Source organism: Ixodes scapularis, unplaced genomic scaffold (assembly GCF_016920785.2).
Source record: "Ixodes scapularis isolate PalLabHiFi unplaced genomic scaffold, ASM1692078v2 PGA_scaffold6__148_contigs__length_123643588, whole genome shotgun sequence".
NCBI lineage: Eukaryota > Metazoa > Arthropoda > Arachnida > Ixodida > Ixodidae > Ixodes > Ixodes scapularis.
The window spans coordinates 62633927-62654973 of NW_024609881.1; the positions used below are offsets into that span (position 1 = coordinate 62633927).

Here is a 21047-nt window from a genome sequence, read left to right on the forward strand (position 1 = left end):
TCGAACATGTGCTGTTCTTGTTGCTTCGAGAAGGGTCTAGGATTTCGTTCTATATCATCGGCAAGAAGCAGCAAGTTTCGAAAAAGGTGCGTACAGCGTAAAAAAAAGACAGTCATCCGACACATAATCATGCATACAGGTGAGGTGGGCTCTGACGTAAACTTTTTGAACGCTCTGCCATTGACAGAGAGATAAGAGTAACCAACCTGAAGAAGGACGAAACGTAAGTTTCTGGCAGCCATGTCGGCGCCAGATCCCACATTGGCGTTGTGAGGCAGCTGCTTATGTAGGTTTATGCCGTGTCAAAGTGCCCACGGTTGCCAGTCCATGCAATTGCCGAGAAGTGACGGTAGCGCTGTCTTATCCAGCGGCAGGCAGCTGTCCCAGGGGGGCGGGAAAGCCGAGCAAACTTGATGTTCATGGCCGATGTCGTCCAGGGAGGCAGGAAAGTCCGGGAAACTTGCTCATCGAAGTCGATGCCATCTGTAACAACACCAACGTCCGTCGCAGCGTCGTGAAAAGCCACCATCCACACCACCTGAAGATGGACGAAACGTAAGTATGGCGGCCATGTCGGCGCCAGATCCATGGATGCGCTGCACATTGTAACCACTATTTCAATGTCGTGCTGTAAACTATTACAACTTTTTCCTTGCCTGATCTGCGTGTGCTCATGTATTCTGCTCAAAATGATGTGAAACAGTTGCTTGTCTTCTTTGAATCTTATAAAGCATTACTTGTTCAGCCAACGTTGTCTCAGTTTTTAGACTTAAATTCAATGTTAAAACGCGTGATAAAAATTGTCACGGCTTATAATCCATTTCTTACAAGTGAACGTCGGGTGGTCCTCGGATGGTCCTGGCAGCCATGAAGAAATAAAAGATTCTCACCCCTTTGCGACCGTCGCTTGGGTGGTTCGTCGCGTAAATGAACAGAAGAATGAGTGACAAGTGAATTCGCGAGCTGGTTCAGGTCAAGAAAAAGAAGATGGGAAGAAAAGAAGACAGAGAAGTTAACCTGGGATATTAAAACATAATAAAAAAAATCTTGGACTTTAGTATGTGCCGTTTCGTTCCATTATAAAATAAGATAGGAAAAAAAATCTGCTTCCGAGTTTTAGATATCCTTTTCAAATATCCAATGTTCGGCTTTTGCGACCAAGGAAATGGGCATTTCATTTAAAATGCTGACCATCCGACAAACCGAAAGTCGCAGCTAATTCTACGCTGAAACAACTTGCAATCCACTTCTTTAAAGTCTCTTTAAAGTCGGAATTGTTTTTATGTAAAGGAAGGGTAATGTAGCTTGTACCGTCAAATACATTGAAGCATAATGTTACTAACGATCGTGCCGCAGCGTAATTGATGCCGCGGTATTACCGCTGGCAGGTCGTAGCTGTATCAGAAATCCAATGTGCACTCCACCAAAGCGGCACCAAAGATTCATATTTTCGCGCGTGCAGCCGCGCACCCGCACACCTTCTGAATAACGCGCCGGTGTCGAAACCTGTCGCGATCAATACCACGCTCTTCAGGCGAGCCCCTCCGGTCCCAACACTACCCAAGTATTCTAGTACACTGTAACTGAGCTAGATTTCAGACGCCATGAATTTCCCGGAAGTGGCGCGCGGCACGGGCCTCGAGCATTTCTACAATGAATGGCGTCACTTTTTCTAAGGTAGCGGGGCTTTATGTACACCCCCCCCCCGCGGAACACATGAGCTAAAACAACATATACAACCTGTTTGTGTGTCTACAAGGTCCTCACAAGCTCTAATCTACCAGTGTGTCAAATAGTCCCAAGTATGGAACCTTAACTTTGCATTTCATTTCTAGTTTGGAGCAGAGCTCTCTTAAAAAGTGGCACTTGTGCCCAGTGTTCTACATGTTCCTTAAAAAAAGGAACAAAAGCTCGTTCCTTGTACCTTCTGATTTTTGGAATGCGTTCCCGTTACAAGTTAAATTTATGATAAAGGAACTCGTTCCCGTTACAGCTTAAAAATTTAACATATCGTTAGATATGCGTTACATTTGTATTTTGCTAATTACTATGTTTAGTTAAATCACGTAAAGTTTTTTTTATCTATCCCATTAGTAGTCTACATACGAGTTTGTATGTCGTCATGGAAGGGCAACAGGAGAAGAAAACAAGCGGAAGCAGGGTTTCATTTGTTGATATAGTCAAGTTTAAAATATCAGGTTTTAACCATATTTATGTTTGTAGTTGACGATTCAGAGGACCCGAATGTACTTTTGCCCAACATTGTACGAGCGTTTTACAACAACCTCACACGTTCGAATTCAACAAAATCCCTTGTTCAAACTTAGCAACAGCTGCTTCTCGATGTTGCTGTCCGCAAGAAGAGCAAGTGGACTGGTAGGAGACTGTAGGGCTTTTGCAAGGTCAGTCTTAAAAACTGCAAACACATCTTTGTAAGGTTGACTTTGTTGTTCATTTTGAAGGTGGGGGACAAGAGAAGAAATAAAGGTTATTTTTTGTGTATCTTTTAGGTGAACAATGTTCTGGATACAATGGTGCGTTCGATGTTTGGCAATCTCTGATCTTGTTGTAATTGTAGGTCTCGTTATGGAAGTTCACAGGTGGCTGTAGTTGGACTTAGATTTCTGGGTGTATGAGGATTCGAGGAACCAAAGAAAGCCAGCTGAGTTTGAAACAACCCTCTTTCTTTTTCTTTTCCTCTGACTAAAAGCCTTGCTTTTTGTACCGCAGTTTCGAACACTCAAAAAAGCATAAATGTCCACCATCTCTCCTGCACTTCGTAAAAATATAGTTTTTGTACTTTCAAAATTTTCCTGTTGGAAATAAAATAAATATTACCCCACTGGACGAAAAAAAGGGACGCCTTTAATCTTTCCGTTCCAGTAAAATGTAACGCGTTCCCGTTCCAATTCCACCGATGCAAAATGGAACGGCGGCGTTCCTTCGTTCCTCCTAAAGGGAGCGCGTTCCAGGAACGCCGTTCCGTACAACGCTGCTTGTGCCAAAGAAGTGTGATACACTGTTTAACGCATATTGTCCGCGATAGCATGTATCACGCAATTTCATATACGGTAAAGGGAAACAAAATAAATTAAACAATTGTTGCACGCCCTGCTGCACACTGCCTGACGTCAGGAATACCGAGCGGTACAACTGAAATACTGAACGTCTCACTTTATTTGTACACGACAAAATGCCTAACTCCCAACAAAGTCAAGAATCGGACCAGCTGAAATACTATTTAGACATTATGAGTTGAAGCAGACCTTCATGCGTTTTAACGTAAATACCTGTCCGCTTTTCAGAGAGCTATAGGGTTTAAAACAGTAATGGTTTCTATATATACTTCGGAGCTTGAGGGGACCGTAGGAAAACATAAATATTGGATCGTGCGTTTCAAGCTCATATTGTTTACGTGGGTGCATTCAGAAGCAGGATGAATATCCAACCGCGCTGAAGAACAAAGTTTCAGGGATAACCCTTACAAGACAAAGCAGGCGCTCTCTCGTAAAAGACGTTTTTACATGCAAAATACAAAGGGTAGAAACAACGCACAAAATGCAGGCGAGCTGGTGAACACTCAACTTCTTGGACGCCCGATACTAGGAACAAAGGACGAATAACACAAACACAAAAAAGGTCTCTTTGTGTGTTGTCCACTTTTTGGTTCCTAGTGTTGGGTGGTCAAGATGTGCACAGGGTGATTTAGGTAGTTTAATAAAAGAAGGGTTCTATTTCTGCACTGCTTTTCTACGGGCTTGGTCAAAGTGCGCCTTGTTGTTTTATGCCTAGCCAGACGTCGGGGTCTCTCTAATCCGGTCTCTCTTTGGCACGTCCAGCTCGGTCACACTCAACATGTCACCGCTAGTGTTCAAATATACTGATGTGGGTGGTCTCATTTGAATTCGGCCACCCTTGTCGAGGTGGGTTCTCAGAATTATATTTAAAAGATATATGTAAAATCCAAAGCGCTGTAATAAACAAAACTCTCTTTAAGAACAAATAAAAAGATGTAGTTCGAGAGCAGAAAAAAAATGTACATATATGAACATACATATATATATATAGAGAGAGAGAGAGAGGAAGAGAGATAGAGAAAAAAGATACTGTTTCGTAGGACGACGAAAAGTGCATAGGAAAGTACACTGTAAAAAATAACTGTGGAAAAAAACAGAAAACGCTTGGCAAGTTTCTTGCCACGAATTTTCTGTTTTCGTCTGTTTCCCTGTTTTCATACTTTCCGTTAAAATCATAGCATTTCCTGTTCTTGGTTTTCTGTAAAAAAAATAGACTTTCTGTTGTCAAATTTTGCGAAAAACCGGTTTCTGTTAAAACAAAGAGTGTCTGTTCTGGAACTTTGTAAAAAGATCGGCTTTCTGTAGTCGAATATTTTGAAAACACCGGCTTTTGTTAAAAGAAGGATTGTCTGTTATGGAACTTTGTAAAAAAATCGACACTCTGTTTTGCGGGAAAATGATTTCTGTTAAAAGAATGGTTGTCTGTTCTGGGACTCTGTAAAAAGATCGACTTTCTATTTTTAAATGTTGTTTAAAAACAGTTTTTTTTTCGAAAAGTAAACAGAGTTTCTGTTCTGGGACTCTGTAAAAAGATAGACTTTCTATTTTTGAATATCGTGAAAAAAAAGTTTATTTTGAAAAGGAAACAGTTTCTGTTCTACACCTTTGTAAAAAGACAACTTAAAAAGATTTTTAACAAGAAAGTTAGTTTCCATTAAAATATGTAACAGGGTTTACGTAATAAAAATAACTGTCCCAGAGCATCGAGAAAAATATGTTAAGCCCGAGTCCTACTAGAGCGACATAAGCAACAGCAGACACAGACAAAACACGATTGCATGCAGCATCAATGCAAAGCGAAGTTTGGCATGCTTGCAATCAGTCATGCCTCGTTCACGGAGCACACTGAGCTCGGGAATGAAGCTCGAGTGATTCAAGCCTGCCAAAGATAACACCTGTGTGAATGCTGGAGGTTTCTCAGAGTCGGCTGTTGCTGTCTGTCGCCTTTGCGGGAGCAGTACACAAAGAAACATGTACAACAGAAAGTGAGAGGGTAATGTCAAATTTTCTTGTAAGGTAGAGCATATACTTACTCGCTACCGATTATCGACATATTCTTAAACATTTGCACTTGTTTTAACAAGGCCTCCATTATTATTCAGTCTTTCTCTATTGCTGAGTAAGGCGCTGAACTCCAGTCCTGTAAAAGTCCTTGCTTCGACTTGGCAGATTGGCATGCAGTTCCAGATCATCAACATCCAGAAAGTGGCATCTTCCGAGTGCGTTTGTTAACAACCTCTTGTTTCGCCTAGACTCGGACTACATTTCTCGGAAGACAAGCCGACACTGCACACGAGTCTCGAAGTAGGAGTAACGACCTCTACAGGGGCGGAATTGAGTCTTACTTTGCAATGTGAATGTGAAGAGTTTGAATAGTTATTGATAAATTACTAACTGCCTGAGAGAAACATGGCAATAATTTATTTGATGAATAAATACGCTATATCTTGCGACAAAGCATTTTGAGGCCTTATAGTCTTATACTTGCCCTTATACATTGTTACCGCACCCTGCATACAGAATACGGCAATAGTTACTGTATTCTGTAGACGTGTGAAAGAAACATGTTTTCAAATTGGGCTCATCAACCAACATTTTGCAAGCTTCAAAAGCTCGCAGGCTTGCAGCTTTTTAGAGGGTTATTTTTAATTAGCCGAAATTCAAATTAAGTATAATGTTTCTGAGATCAACTTGAGAACTCTTTTTTTTCTGTGGCACAGAAATGTCAGTGAGTTCAAATATTCCAGATGAATTGAAATAAACCACTGATTATTTTGGGAACACGCCATATTTACACCTTCCATACCTTCCTGGACCTTTTAACGCCGGGGTTTAGCGATGAAAGAAGTCGTCAAACTTGTTAAAGAAAGAAAACATGAGATATTGTAATATTTGTAAATAACCACTTTATTTCTTGCATTCGCCACGCTCTGGCTCTGAACAGATGGCTTCTCTTCAACAGACTATTAGAAACTGCAGTTTTATTTCTTAACTTTGGCCCGCTTGGGGCTCAGACTAAATGGAATTTATTGAACATACCTACTTCGACTCTTAACTCTGCCCTCTCTCTTGGGCTCTTCACGGTACACTTCCTGAGTATATACCTGGTATTCTTTTTATGGACAAAAATATTGAAGAGAACTTGCACCAGGGAAATCTTGATAGTGCCATTAGTTTGCTTGACTTGGCGGCCACTAGGAACAACAGATGTTTTAATTAACCTTTTCGTTAAAAAATAAGCGTATAGCTACAATTAGAAACTTGATAAGCATCGTGAGAAACCACTAAATCATTCAAATTTAGAGACTAGGAGCACATGTATTGTTTCTCTGGCCTGCAAATCTGTCGTGACCTCCAAGTTTTTCCGTTTCATCCACATTTTCGCTTTGCCAGGCTTGCGCCTGTATGAAAAGTGGTACCTTTTGTGAAATATCACACTTCGTACTTCTAAAATTAACAGATTTAGTGATTTCCGATTATGCCCAGCAAGTCTCTAAAACTGGTTAATATCATTGTATGCAAAACTATTTTAAAACTTAATTATCCTAAGCACTGCATGCCTTATTAAATGGTTCTCTTGACTACGACCAATGGGGTGCCCACCCTATTTCTGTGAGGTGCATAGATTTTACATTAAATGAATGTGAAAACAATGCACGTTCTCCCAGCATTTCTAATGAACAGATTTAGTGGCTTTCGACTATGGCCAGCAAGTTTCTAATTGCAAGAATATGGCTCCGTTTACTAATTAGAAATTAATTTAAAATATATTAATTAGCCACCTACTTCCACAAACAACTTTGTAGTGCCCGCTAAGTAGAGTAAGCTGATTGCGAAATGAAGTTACCTAATGAAACTTATTGTTTTGAAAACTTAGGGCAGCTAAAACCAAATACCCAGTGTAGTGATGAAAATAATTCCTGGAGAAGGGGAACAAGGACAAAGGACAAACACAAATCCCCAAACACAGCTAGGTGACTGGTGAGCAACCGAAAAAATCCGCCTGGTCCTGGTATCGAACCCGGGACCTCTCCATTACAGGTGGAGCGCTCTACGCACTGAGCTAACCAGGGGTTAGACGTCAATAGAGCAAACGGGTTTTATCAGCTGCCACCAGTCTAACACCAACGAGGGTGAAGCTTGCAATTTAAGGTTATAATTATAATGTAATACATGCAAAGGTGCAAGCGAGCTGCACAAGAATGATGAAAATAATCCCTGGAGAAGGGAAACAAGAAGGACAAAGGACAAACACAAACCCGTTTCCTCTACTGACGTCTAACCCTTGGTTAGCTCAGTTGGTAGAGCGCTTCACCTGTAATGGAGAGGTCCCGGGTTCGATACCAGGACCAGGCGGATCTTTTCGGTCGCTCACCAGTCACCTAACTGTGTTTGGGGATTTCTGTTTGTCCTTCTTGTTCCTCTTCTCCAGGAATTATTTTCATCATTCTTGTCCAGCTCGCTTGCACCCTTGCATTATAATTAAACCCAGTGTAAGGTGGCTTAAATAGTGGTAGGCTGTAAATTGGTACCTAGAAATTAGCTTCTGCACACAGCTATATCAAATTTTAACAAACATGTATTTTAATGGCACTAGTTATCTTGCAGACGTGCATTTCTATGGTGGGCAACGACACAGACAACCAAGTCGCATCGGCATTTGACCGCTCGATTCGACCCGCGCCCGTTGTGAAATGTGTCTTCCATTTTATGTGAAATGCGAGTACTCATTTCGCATCGGGCTCTAGCCGCTCACTGCGACTCGGTCGCCTGCATTGGTGCCCGCCATAGAGGCTACAAGGATTAATGTCCTTATTTCTCACAGAAATGGATCTATGCTTTAGAAGTTCACAAGGTAATGTGCACCACTAGAGTAGACGTGTGGTAAAAATTCAGAAGCCAATTTATCCGGTACAATGGACAGCGTACCGCTCTATTTATGCCACCTTTTTATTCCTTCCCTTTGCCTTGCTTGGGCTTAAAGATGACATTTCTGGAACATACATTTTATTTAAATCAGGAAGGCTTTAAGACTGTTTCAGCTTAAAAGGCATATTCCTCCAGGGAAGCCATCAGCTTGGCAACCGCGGGTGACACACAGTGTTGCTTCTTCTTCTTTTTAAGAATCTTGGTGCCCCTCGGTGGGTTGATGCTTGCAATACCCCTGAAATCAAACAAACATATCTTTTTACTATAGCATTGTTCCCCATAAAACATGTATTATTTAAATACACAGGGAGGTTATGGAATGCTGGCCAAAACTTTCCTACAAAAACTATGCGTTACATAGGAAAAATATGGATGCGATGTTAGTGAGTGCCAACGACCGATTTGGCAGATGTCCATCATATGGATAATGATACATTCATTTCCAATAAGGACACCAAAGTGTTGTGAACCAGATATCTGGGTTGCCGCCATGTTCAAGATGTTTGAACCGCCGGCGGGAATTACGCGCACCGCCACATATTAATAAGTAATGATTTTAGGGAAAAGTTCGCCTGGTCGCTTAATAAGGTACACAGGTTGTTACAGTTGTCTGGAACCAAGCTTAAAAAAAGCGGAGCATTACAGGCGAATGGAACCAACTGCATTTCTTAGCACACGTCTCGCCAGGGCCAATATCTTTTTTATTGTGCCTAATTAAATAATTACGACTAATAACTTTGTTCTGTAAATATTTAAAGGAAATTGAAGGTGTCGATCGGAATGTTGTAGAGAGCCTGAATAAACACCCAATGGAGGAGTTTGCAATGTGGTGCACCTTGAGTGCTTCTTTTATCCAACCCTAAAGAAAACGCCCGCTCGCAGCGCACGCGTGCGCTGCGATTAGGGGAGTGCAATGTCATGTGGTATTCTTTGCATTTTGTAGGCGTTCTTTGAAGGCTGGAGAAAAGAACCAGGCAAAGTGTAATATGGTGCAAGCACCTCCATCGAGGGCTCTTTAAAGCTCTCTACAAGCTCCCAATTGACACTTTTGCCCTTAAACCAATATTTAATCAATTAGCTTCAATGAATTAGTTTCATCAGGCTCAACAAAACAATACTCTCTTTTGCAAGATGCCTGCTAACAAATACAGTTCGTTTCAATCGCTTAGAGTGATCCCTTTTTGTTTAAAGCTTGCTTGATAAATAAAACAGTGTAAACGTAAATGAGAACAAAACCCTACTCCCGGACTTGCCGAACAATAAATTGTTTAATGTGTGCCAAGGAATAAGACATTTTGTGTAAGAAAAGGAATTTCTCTAAAACAGCCTTAACAAAAATGCTGGCTAGAGAAGCATGGTAATTGTGTTAATCAGCCATGTTTACATTTCAATGAACACTTGTGTTACTTTTATTCGGGAGATTTTGTTCCAGGTGTTTGTCTACACAACTATTTCATGTTTCAGGTATATCAGTAGAAAAAAATGGTAACCTCTGCCAGTCGATCGACTTATTGAGCCTTCAAAGAGGTAGTTTTGTCGGGCACTTTCGCACCGCTTGGGGAGTTCCATCCTGTTTCGCGAGTTTGAGTCAACTGGCTTGTTTCATAATTTACAGATGTGCAATCTAAAAGTGCACGTCTGTTCTTCCATCCCCCTTTAGTCGTTTAAATGTATATTAGTTGTCATTCTCTAGAAAATAAACTCAGCTGCAGTGGAGACTTCATACTGTTACCTTTGTTTCTCGCCATCCTAGCATCACAGTGTAAACTAGAATGTGGACAGTGAGAGCATGGGGTGTTGTGAAGCTGAAGTGCTGATGGTGACACTGGCACTGACTTTAAAATATTTTACTATTACCTTGGACGTGCAAGTTTCCTTTGGCACGTTTCTCAAGAATATTTAATGACAGCATAGAGCACAGAGGCACAAAATATATAGCTTCTCTGGCGGAGTGCTTAATATTGAGAATGAAAACAATATAGTGTCCACGATATTCCTTGCCATCTGAAAACAATAACTCTTGCACGAGGTGTGCAGTAATTACGGATCAGGGCTTGACACAAAAGAGAGCACGCTGCTATCGATACATTTACAGGAGGTGGAAGCCATGCATTTTCTGGGCATATAAACGGTCTCCCTTTCACCATGTGCAGCTGAAATGCCCTTCAATCCAATTGATGAAGTTGTGTGCAAATGAGACTAGACTGCACCCACTGATGAGTGTAATGAGCGTGGTGAGATGGGTTTGTGTATGTGTGCGTGTGCATGCGTGTGTGCGCACGCGCATGTTTGCATGTGTGCGCGTGCGTGCGTGTGTTTGTGCGTGAGGAGGGAGGGTGGTCGCCGGACCACATTGCAGTATTTTAGGGCTTCCGGGACTGGAAAATTGCTTACTTATGGTTTACACTATGCTATTTTCGAGCCAACTAGCCCAAGATAAAAAATGACATAGTTCATCTTTTTTGTTTTCAACAACAACAATTATTTCTCCCACGACATGTATGGGGTTAGACTTTCATCACAAAATGATTAACATCACTCACAAAACGGTCTTAAAAACTGACCTCATTTGTGCAAAAAAAATTTCCTTTATACACTATATCGTTGTGAATATGCCATTCAGCTTTGTGGCCCCTGAGAAGTAATTTCTGTAGTTAGAATAATCCAAATGAAACAATAAAAAACCTTAGCTTGCGGTCTTGGCATGTCAAATCAAAGCATTGTAAGAAATCAGCAGGCACTGGGGTTCTTCCAATGGAAGCTATGTTTTGTGTAAAGGATACATCTTTCATATGACAAGCAAATCAAATTTAACAATAAAAGCAGGGGTGATGAAGCACTTACCTTTGAATAAATTCAAGTGTAAGGCCCACTTCTTCTGGGAACGAAATGTTCAACACAAAATAGAGCAGGAACATCAACTTGAATGAGCCTGCCCTGTTGCTTGTGGTCATCACCGGCACTGTGTCAACACAAATTGTGAACTCGCTTGCTGTGTAGTTGTTGGCTCCTATAAATAACAATTGATGCAGTATGAGAACAGAACTCGTCCACCTTCATGCTTCGGGCCAGAATTTGAAAGCACATACTGACCTTTAACACATATGATCGGGCTTGGGTCCATATCACCCAGATCCGAGTCAGTGGCATTCTCCTGAAAGACAAAGAGTAAACAAAAATGAGGACAGACGACCTAATGTCCTTTTAGTATGACCCGTGCTATGTCTAAGCCCTTGGGTCTAATTTGCTTTTGCCACATTTAGAGGGCAAGCTACTTGAATGTTTTCAAGAATTCTACATAAACAAACCATTTTGAACAATTCAAAGGTACTGCCTGACCGCTGTATAATTTGTTTAGAAAACAGAGTATGCCTTATGATGTATGCGGCTCAATACTGATAAATTAAAAGCAGAACTAGAGTCCCTATGGACAATGTTGCTGAATTGTTGTCGTCTCTTCGATGATATTGCCACAAGATGCTAACACAATCTCATAAGTTGACAGATGCACTAGCGGAGCACGAAGATCGTCAGTTGCTTTCACAAAAAAAAACATACACTCAAAGGTGTTCTCATTTGCAAAACCACAGATAATTCGCAAAGCTCAGAAAATGTTGGGTTCAATCTGGGCTATCCCAAAGCGATGATTCCAAGTGAAAAAGAAATACCAAAACGAAAATGCACCATTGATGTGGCATATTGTGACATGATGTAAGCTATATATATACTCGATATCGCTGCACTTTTCATCATGTGCTAAATTACCAGGTTATGCAGGCTTCGCTCATGGGGAACTCTGGCGGGCAAAGTTCAATTACAGATAAGCCAAATGGCATTGCTAAAATGTATTTAATTTTTTTAATTGCAAAAATTTCAGACGTTTATTTTCAACACTTTTTGTTCCATGGCATCAATTCCACAATTTACACGTTTTTGCCCAGACTCCTATGCTCCTAGTTCAGCACCTGCGCCTACAGTAGTCCCAATCTCCAATATTGGCAGCCATTCGAACAATCAGGCTAGAGGACAAATATATTCTTTTTTCGTTGGTTGATTTCGATGATAAGATGAATTGAAGCAATTAAAGAGGCCATTTTTTTTGCAGTGAGGATATTAGGCACAGTACAGAATCCAATAATTTCAGATGACTAAAAAGGTTGGCATTCACATACGAACCAAGCGATCGCTTTCTTGCATCATCACAGGACACCAGAGTGCAAAGTCTCGTATGAAAGAAACGCGAATATCGGAGCAACATGTAGCTTACCCTCATCATTGTGCAGCGACGGTTGTCAGCGAAAACTATCATGTGCTTCGAGAATTGTGATGATACCAAATGGCCGTTGCTTTCAGAAAATAATTTGAGCTGCGATTTTGATTCAGTTTTCCACCACATTGGGCGCCGAAGCGCAGCCTTTAAATTCCGTTTCATTTAAATTGCATGAACGTCCATATTATCAGTATCTAGAGATATCTAGACGCTGACTGCTGGTGCGTCTTAGTGAGAGAAAAAAAGAAATGAAAGCTTCGTTAGAAATAACACAAAAATGTAAAAACTTATGAGTTTACGTAGCATCCAACGCTTCTGCTGTTTTTTAACCGAAGATTAAGCAAAAACAATTCATCATTGCACCCCCATCCCCAAAAGAGCTGTGAGAGAGCAAAAAAGAATTGGAGAACGGCATTTTGCTTTTATTATTCATATGCTCACAAACCTAGCAATAAGAACAGTCAGGTCACAATATCGATGTGAAGGTAATCTCATGTGCATTCAGTACGTCTCGTCTCAGGGCATTCAAACCTAGGCGAAGGCATATTGCTTAGGACAGAACGTGGTGAAAAACTAAACCAAAGGCCACTTGGCATTATTACCCTCGAAATGCGTAAGAACTTCCGCTGACGACCGTTCAGTGGCGCGACGGGTGCAAAAGGCTGTTGGTTTGTTGTTTGCACATCTTTCGTTCCAGACCACGCTGTCATCCTCGATATGAGGGTGAATTAACATGCAGCTGTCGACCAATCGGCACTGCAAGCTCAGGCTAGCAGCGCCTTCACACCTAACGGAGAGAGTAAGCCCTGGCACGAAAAGAACTGACACGTTGTTGCTATATGTTGTTTTTGTGCAAGGTAGAGAATTCGATAAATGACGCACCTTCTCAAGCGCATGTAGTGAGGATTAGTGCAAGAAAACGCAGACGCCTAAAGCACCGTTTAGCGCCATTTCTTTTTGTGTTCCGAAAAAGCACAACAAAGCCTCTTCTTTATCTTATTCATGAAATGTTAAACTCGAATTACAGATGATACAATTGAAATTCATTTTTAACTCAGTAAGGGGGACTTGGATTTGTTCTCTAATTTTTAACGTTTAAAAGTGGTTCTCATCATGCTAAAGTCACAAAAGAAGAAGAAGAAACTTAGGTGTTTAATGGCACAGCGGCAACTAAGGCCATAGTGTGCCAAACACAAGGTAAGTGAAAGGCAATACTGAAAAGACCTATAGTAGGTAGTTCCATCTTAAAACTATGGAAAATAAATGATTAAAACCTTACAAGATACAGGCCTATAAAGGCCTCCAGAAATTTTAACCAATGCTCCACTAACCAGAGGCACTCTAAAGGAATTTCATTCACGCAAGGAAGTATGGAAAATGTGCCGACGATGCAAGATCGCCGGCTCTCTGCCACCACTAATTTTCAGGTAAACGTAATAGAAAAGAAAACAAACTAAAATTCATATTTTTGAAAACCGGAGACGACGGACGAAGAAGGGGACAACACACAAAACGTCTCAAACGCAGCTACTCAATTTTATTTGAAGAGTCGTTTATATAGCATCTCTCCCACACGTCTTCCGGAACTTCCCACGTCACAGCAACTTTTAGCCAGGGTACATCTCGTCTTGACCCTTTTTCTTTCTCTCTCTCTCTCTTATCACCTCACTTAGTTTGTACAAAGCATTGCAATACAAGCCCCATCATCACACCCGCTAAAGTCGGACCCAAGGAACCACACCTTCACACCACACGTAACCTAACTGGCAAAAAAAAATTGATAACAACACAAATCTTTTTGGGTCGCTTCGTCTAGTCTGATAACAATTCAAATCTCCGAACTCCCTTCATTGTCGCAACCCCCGAAGGTCGGACCCAACGCACACACCTTCACACAAGCTGCAAGGCCTAACTCGCATCTCGTATCACGCACAAGCACGCCGCAATAAAACATACAAAAAAAAATACAACATTTACATAGCCGATGTAGGATGCCAATGCTATTTAAAAACTTAAAAACTTGTTGGTGCGGCACAAGAGGTTCATCACCCAATAATAATGCCGGGTGGAACGGGACGCGATTCCGGAAAAAGGTAGAGAAAAAAGTGGTGCGTTCATGATGGTACTTAGGACATACAATAAGAATATGCAAGACGCTCAAAAACTCGTTACAGTGTTCACATTTCGGAGCTGCCTCTGCCCGTAGGAGGTAGCCATGCGTGAGATGGGTGTGTCCCAGTCTCAGACGACAGAGCACAACCTCAAAGAAGCGCTCCCTGTGTCGGCAACTTGCCCATTCCCGCAGGGTAGGTTTCACACAATGAAGCTTGTTGTGTATTTCCGTGTCCCATTCTAACTGCCACTTTTTCTGGATTGCTTTTTTAAGACTGTGTTTGTAATCAGTGTACGGAATGTCCTTGATATCCACTTGCCTCTCAATGCAGGTACTGGCAGCTCTATCAGCATCCTCATTTCCTTGAATACCGACGTGACAGGCACCCAATAGAAATTAATGTGTAAATCTGATTTTGCTGCAGTGTGCACAATGTTCCGGAGCCTAGTAACGAAGGTATTCTTTGGTACTTCCAAAGAAAGAAGTGCCTTTAAAGCGCTGAGAGAATCAGAGTAGATAACAGAATGCTGGATAGCATTTTCTATAATGAATTCAACAGCTAAAATTAAAGCATATAATTCTGCAGTAAATATTGAGGCTCTGGCATCAAGACGCCTAACAACCTTCCATGTCTCGCTTATAACAGCACAACCGGCAGCACAGTCACTCTTAGTGCCATCTGTGAAGAAACTCCTATAGTCACTGTACGTATAAGCCACCTGGGAAAACTCCTGCTGCAGGGCAGCAACAGGAGTTTGCCGCTTATTATATTTGATCAAAGTAAAATTGATTATGGGTGCTACGCACTCCCAAGGAGCCACTGCCAGTGGTAGTTGGGCAACTAGGCTGAAACTGTCAAGGTAGTAAGCCTGTGAATATGTTTAAATTCTCTGCGTAAAAGGGGGTACGACAGATGGCTTGTTCTGGAATGTAGTTTCATAGCGAGAATCCTGAATTGCTTCCTGGATCGGATGAGAAGGGACAGAGCGAATTCTTAATGCATACTGGAAGCCTAAATAAAACCCTCTTTTTTCAAGTGAATATTCATTACTCTCAGCATATAGGCTAGGAATAGGGGACGTCCGAAAAGCACCAGTGGAAAGCCTCAGACTTTGATGGTGGATCGGGTCCAACACCTGAAGGGTAGATTGACGTGCCGATCCATACACTACACATCCGTAATCCGATTTTGAAAGAACCAAGAAGCGATAGAGACGAAGGAGACATTCCCGTTCGCTACCCCAAGACTTGTGTGAAAGCACCTTTAGGAGGTTCATTGACCTTGAGCATTTCTGTTTCAGGTAAAGTACATGACTACGAAAATTCAACTTTTTATCAAATATCACTCCTAGGAACTTGTGTTCATTACGAACAGGAATTCCCTGCCCCCTTAAGGTCAGACTAGGCTCTAGGATCATGCCCCTACGTAATGAAAAGCTGACACATACTGACTTCTCTGGTGAAAAACTAAACCCATTGGCATCAGCCCACCTCATCAGACTATTAATTCCCAGCTGAAGTTGTCTCTCGCAGACCGAAATGTTACACGAACAGCAAGAGATCTGCAAGTCATCCACGTAAAGAGAATAGGAAAGTGATTGTGGGATAGACTTTCCAATAGAGTTCATTTTTATTAAAAATAGTGTTATGCTAAGAACACCACCTTGTGGAACTCCATTCTCTTGGACAAAACTACGAGAGAAGGTTGTACCAAGCTTGACATGAAAGTATCTGTCTTCCAAAAAGCTTTTGATGAGTGAGAGCATTCGGCCACGAATTCCGTACGAGACAAGATCGTTCAAAATTCCATACCTCCATGTTGTGTCATAAGCCTTCTGTATATCAAAGAAGACAGAAACACGATGCTGTCTATTAACAAAAGCCTCACGAATAGTTTTCTCAAGTCGTACGAGGTGGTCCACCGTTGATCTGTGGGCACGAAAACCGCACTGAAACTTGTCGAGGAGGTTATTTTCCTCTAAAAAATGGACCAATCTTGAGTTTACCATTTGTTCAAAGGTTTTCCCTAAGGAACTTGTGAGGGCTATGGGCCGGTAACTTGAGGGTAATGATGGATCTTTTCCTTGCTTGAGGAGCGGGATAACCTCAGCTCTTTTCCAAGAATCTGGTAAAACCCCTTCTCTCCAGATCTGGTTAAAAAAGCTTAAAAGCACCTGCAGGGTATTGGAATGCAAATGCTTGAGCATACAGTAGTGAATTCGATCTGGTCCCGGGGACGTATTTTTACTTTTATTTAATGCTGCCTGTAACTCTCGAAAAGTAAAAAATCTATTATAGGGTTCTTGTGGCCCTCCAGAGCAATTTATTCTCTTCTTCTCTATAACACTTCTATGCTTTAAAAATGCAGCCCAGTAATGCGATGAACCTGATACAGATGCGAAGTGCTCCCCTAGAATATTGGCCTGCTCCTCAAGACTAGGCAGTACACCACCTGGCAGAACGAAAAGCGGTATGGAGAAGGCTCGATAATCCCCATTAATCTTGTGCACTTTTTCCCAGACAACTTTTACACTGGTGTGACTATTAACGGAGGAGATGTATTTCTTCCATGTCGTCTTTTTTGATTGACGACGGACATATCGAGCCTTCGCCCGAGCCTGTTTGAAGGCTAAAACATTTGGAGGGGTCGGGTACCGGCGTAGCACATCCCATGAATAATTTTGTTTTTTTCGAGTCTCACTGCACTCCTTAGTCCACCAAGGTTTTGGCTTAACTGGAAGGCGTGTAGAAGACTGCGGAATAGCTTTATGAGCTGCCTCAATTATAGAGGCAGTAAGGCATTTGCAGGCATCATTTACATCCAAGCCAACTAAAGTTTCAGGGTTAATCTCAGATGCACTTTCAAACATGGCCCAGTTTGCCTGGTCTACCTTCCAGCGTGGTGAACGTGTCATGAGAGAGGATGAAGGAGCAGTGCACTTTAAAATAATGGGGAAATGGTCGCTACCAATGGGTTAGGATGCACATGCCATGAGAAGTTAGGGAAAAGTGTGGCAGTCCCAATAGAGAGATCAATGCATGATGAAGAAAGGTGTTGACAGCTAAAAAAGGTAGGCTCACCAGTGTTAAAAAGACAAAGTGTTCGAGAGAATAACACAGACTCAATAATTTTTCCTCGGATGTCACGACGTGTACTCCCCCATAGAGGGTTGTGACAATTAAAATCACCCATCGAAAGGAAGGCTCAGGAAGCTGGTCTAAAAACGAATTAAAATCTGAGGATTTCAAAGTAAAGGATGGTGGTATATACAAAGAGCACACTGTCAGAGCTTTGTGAAGCATGAACCGTACAGCCACTGCTCCCAGTGAGGTAGACAGTGGGACTTGTACGCAGGGCACTTCTCTCGGGACAACTACCGCAACTCCTCCAGAAGAACCGACAGAGCAACGACGATCCTTGCGGAATACCTGGTACCGTCGAGGAAGTTGGTGTGGCTGGGATTTAAATGAGTCTCCTGTAAGCAAAGCACACGTGGCTTGTGCTCCTCCAGCAAAAACTCCACATAATCCAGGTTATGTAGTAGCCCTCGACAGTTCCACTGCATTAGCATTGAAACCATTATTAAGATATGAAATTATGATCACACGGATGAACAGTAAAAAAAAAAAAATCATCCCTTCGGAGGGATTACAGGTTTTTTAGTTTTTTGCTTGGTTTTCGGATTCTGCCACTCCATCTCCTCCTGGTCAGACTCAGGGGTAGATGGGGAGGTGGATAGGGCAGGAGCACCGCTCTCCCGAGCTCCGCAAGCAGGCTTGCCCGCCGGCTCGGGAGGGTCGGAGCTGCGAGATCCTATCCTGCGGCCACGACCAGAACCTAACGGGAGGGTGGCAGATGTACTGGGGAGGGATTCAACCCCGTCCATCTTCTCCACCTCCTTCTGTGTTACAGAAGCTGCATGAGGGCCATGCAGCTCCTTGGTTGCAGGCGGTCTCTCCAGGGAGTGAAGCCGAGCGCCTCGCTTTTTCTCCCTGGTAGGAGACCGTGCAGACTGTACAGGCGCAGCAGGCGCTGGCCTGTCTTGGGATGTGGGAGCAGCCCGCGAACCCTCTCCGCGAAGAGAGGGAGCCTGCTGCCCCTGGGTAGGCTTTGGGATCCTGAGGGCGGCAGCCAGGTCTTCGAGCAAGACCTGGGTTGCCCTCGACTCCATACGTGGCGCAGGACCCCGGCGCGCCACGTCGGCATACGAGCCTTGTGCAAGAAATGACCAGCGTTTCTTGGCCTCAAGGTATGTAATGTTCTCTTTAGCCTTTAAACTCAGTATCTCCTTTTCCTGCTTCCACAGGGGACAGGCACGGGAGTACGCTGCATGGGTGCCTTTGCAGTTGGAGCAGCACACAGTGCTTTCACAGACGTCTGCGACACGTTCGTTGCTGCCACACTTGGCGCAGCTCTCTTCCATGGCAGCTCCTGGACCCATGCCCGAACCTTTGGCACCTGAAACACCTTTGGGGGTTCGGCACATAAGGACGGACACGGCAGTTCAGATAGCCTGCCTTTACTGTTGCTGGGAGACAGTGCCGTTCAAAAAAAAAGAATAAGATGTTTTGAGGGAATCTCCTGACCCTCGCGGCGAAGTATAATCCGCTTTACTGCAATGACACCCGAGTTTCGTAGGCCTTCGAGGATCTCATCCTCACTTACATCTAGCAGGTCCTCTTCGGAGATGACACCACGCACAGTGTTCAAAGTCCTGTGCGGTGTTACCGTGACTGAGGTCTCCACGATGCTCTTCATTTTCTGAATGGTCACACTTTGCTCTTGTGTGGTGACCTCAACAAGGAGGTCCCCAGAATGCAACTTTTTTACTTGGTAGGAGTGTCCGATCAAATGCTCAAGAACCTTGGCAACAATGAACGGAGACAGCTTGGCGGCAGGGCGTTGATTGTCTTCAAAGTGGACTACAAAAAACTTAACAAAGTGTTCTGTTTCTGGTGCTTTGGCGATGACTTGTTCCGGACAGGGCCGTTTGGATGCCTGCCTGGAACCGGGTTTAGAGAGAGAGGGAGCCATAAGAGGCGGAAAGTGTTCAGAACCTGTGGTGTGCCGCCCACCACGGAGCGCAACAAGGGAATAGTTAACGGACCATAACAAAAAGGGCTTTGCTGGAACCGTTAGACTATTAGCACTGCCCAGGTACTATAACCAAGTGTGGTTTTGGACGAGGAGTCTGTCGCCACCCAAGGTTAGCCCTTGCCGCCAAAGGAAATGAAAAAAGGAAAGAAGAGAAAATGAGAAGAGTGAAAAGAAGGAGAAGACAAAGGTAAAAGAGGGGAGGGGATAGTAGAAGTGGCGACTGACTGAATCATCCTGGTCGGGCCAAGCCAGGACACCCGTCTACGGGAAGCGGGGGCCGAAGTGGTGTATTGCCTCACCCGGGGGGCCCCGAAGGGTCCAAACCTGCCCCGGGCTCGGCTCAACCACCAGGATGCCCTTTTCCCCGGACACGGGAAAGCCACGCACAGCCAGACGTGGGCGGGCGAACCCGCATGGCTCAGGGTCCGTGGAGACGCCACTCTCCAAACACCTGCTTTCACAGGTGCCCCCTGCGGGGTGAAGTCACAAAAGCAGACTGTGCTAGTTTTTTTGTATTTTTTTATCTTTAATGTCTTTGTAACTGTGCTCTTTGTTTTATGAGTTGCGTGGTGTGCATACTACTAAGGCCTAGAGCTGTTTGTGGCGCACAGTAAACAGATTGAATAAAAAAAATAGTATATCACACCCATTTTTGACTAATAATACCGCCCGCGGTGCTTCTATTCCATTTTCACGTGACATCTTGATGATTTACTTCGATTTTAGATTTCTGTAGATCTACTTCGCTTAAAAAACGTAAAGCAACCGATATACTAAAAGCATTGAATACAAAAACTTACCTCAACATTTTTGAAGATCAATTCAATGTCTTCACCGAAGATTGCCAGCAGCAGGAGCGGAGTGCTGTCATATTCGGGGGTCACATTTTTTAGAGTTTTTTTAGCATCCTCAATGTCCTTAAGGCACTTCTTCACAGCCTCGTTCTTCAGTTGACTGTAGGCGTACCTGTACAGTTGTACTCCAACCTTTTTCATGTTATCATCAAAGACTTCGCTGACGTTGAATCCGAGCAGTAGCTCTGCATGATTGAGAAAATGGTGCTCCTCAAACAGGAATGGCCAGTCCTCTTTCACCTTGCCTAACCCCTTGGAGCTGTTGATCAGTAGCCTCTGGGTTGCGTAAGTCTCACTCATGAGTTTTGTGACTAGTCTATCATCCCGAGATATCCTGCGATATTCTGTTACCAGACGTTCTCTCTTTTCATCCTGAGTGTAGGCTGTCTCTCCTGGAGGCAGCTCATCCTTCCAGGCCACGCATCCGTAGGAGTCCCGACGGTCTGTCTTTGTGGGCTGATGAAACGCATCAGGGTCGGAAGTGCTCTCTTCTGGAAGAGGTTGCGCTAGGGGCCTTTTCTTGTTATTTACACAATTCTCTAGTTTCCAGAGCAAAGTTTCAACGCCATGTCCAATAACTGTGCCTTGCAGCAGGTCTTGAAATGACAACGGATACTTAGCTACAATCTGTGAAGCAATTACCCTCAGGTGGCGCCTGCCCGGCGAGAAGCTCTCCTGGATAATTCTGTTACTCAATTGCCTCACC

General features: G+C 43.2%; 1 protein-coding gene across 1 annotated transcript; it reads right to left on the bottom strand.

Annotated features, from left to right (window-relative positions):
• Positions 1–8021: 8021 nt before the first annotated feature.
• Positions 8022–20581, bottom strand: LOC115316693. Its single transcript, XM_029976129.4, has 4 exons — positions 20288–20581; positions 11100–11160; positions 10851–11016; positions 8022–8241 (listed from the first exon to the last, which is right to left on the bottom strand). The coding sequence occupies exons 1-4, from the start codon at positions 20480–20482 to the stop codon at positions 8121–8123; spliced, it is 543 nt and encodes a 180-aa protein (XP_029831989.2). The 5' UTR covers positions 20483–20581; the 3' UTR covers positions 8022–8120.
• Between the last annotated feature and the right edge of the window lie 466 nt (positions 20582–21047).

Coding starts and splice junctions, on each gene's coding strand:
- LOC115316693 (XM_029976129.4), bottom strand. CDS start 20,482: ATGAAAAAGGTTGGAGTACAACTGTACAGGTACGCCTACAGTCAACTG. Junction 11,161..20,287: donor TGATCTTCAAAAATGTTGAG/GTAAGTTTTTGT, acceptor TTTGTCTTTCAG/GAGAATGCCACTGACTCGGA. Junction 11,017..11,099: donor CCCGATCATATGTGTTAAAG/GTCAGTATGTGC, acceptor TGTTATTTATAG/GAGCCAACAACTACACAGCA.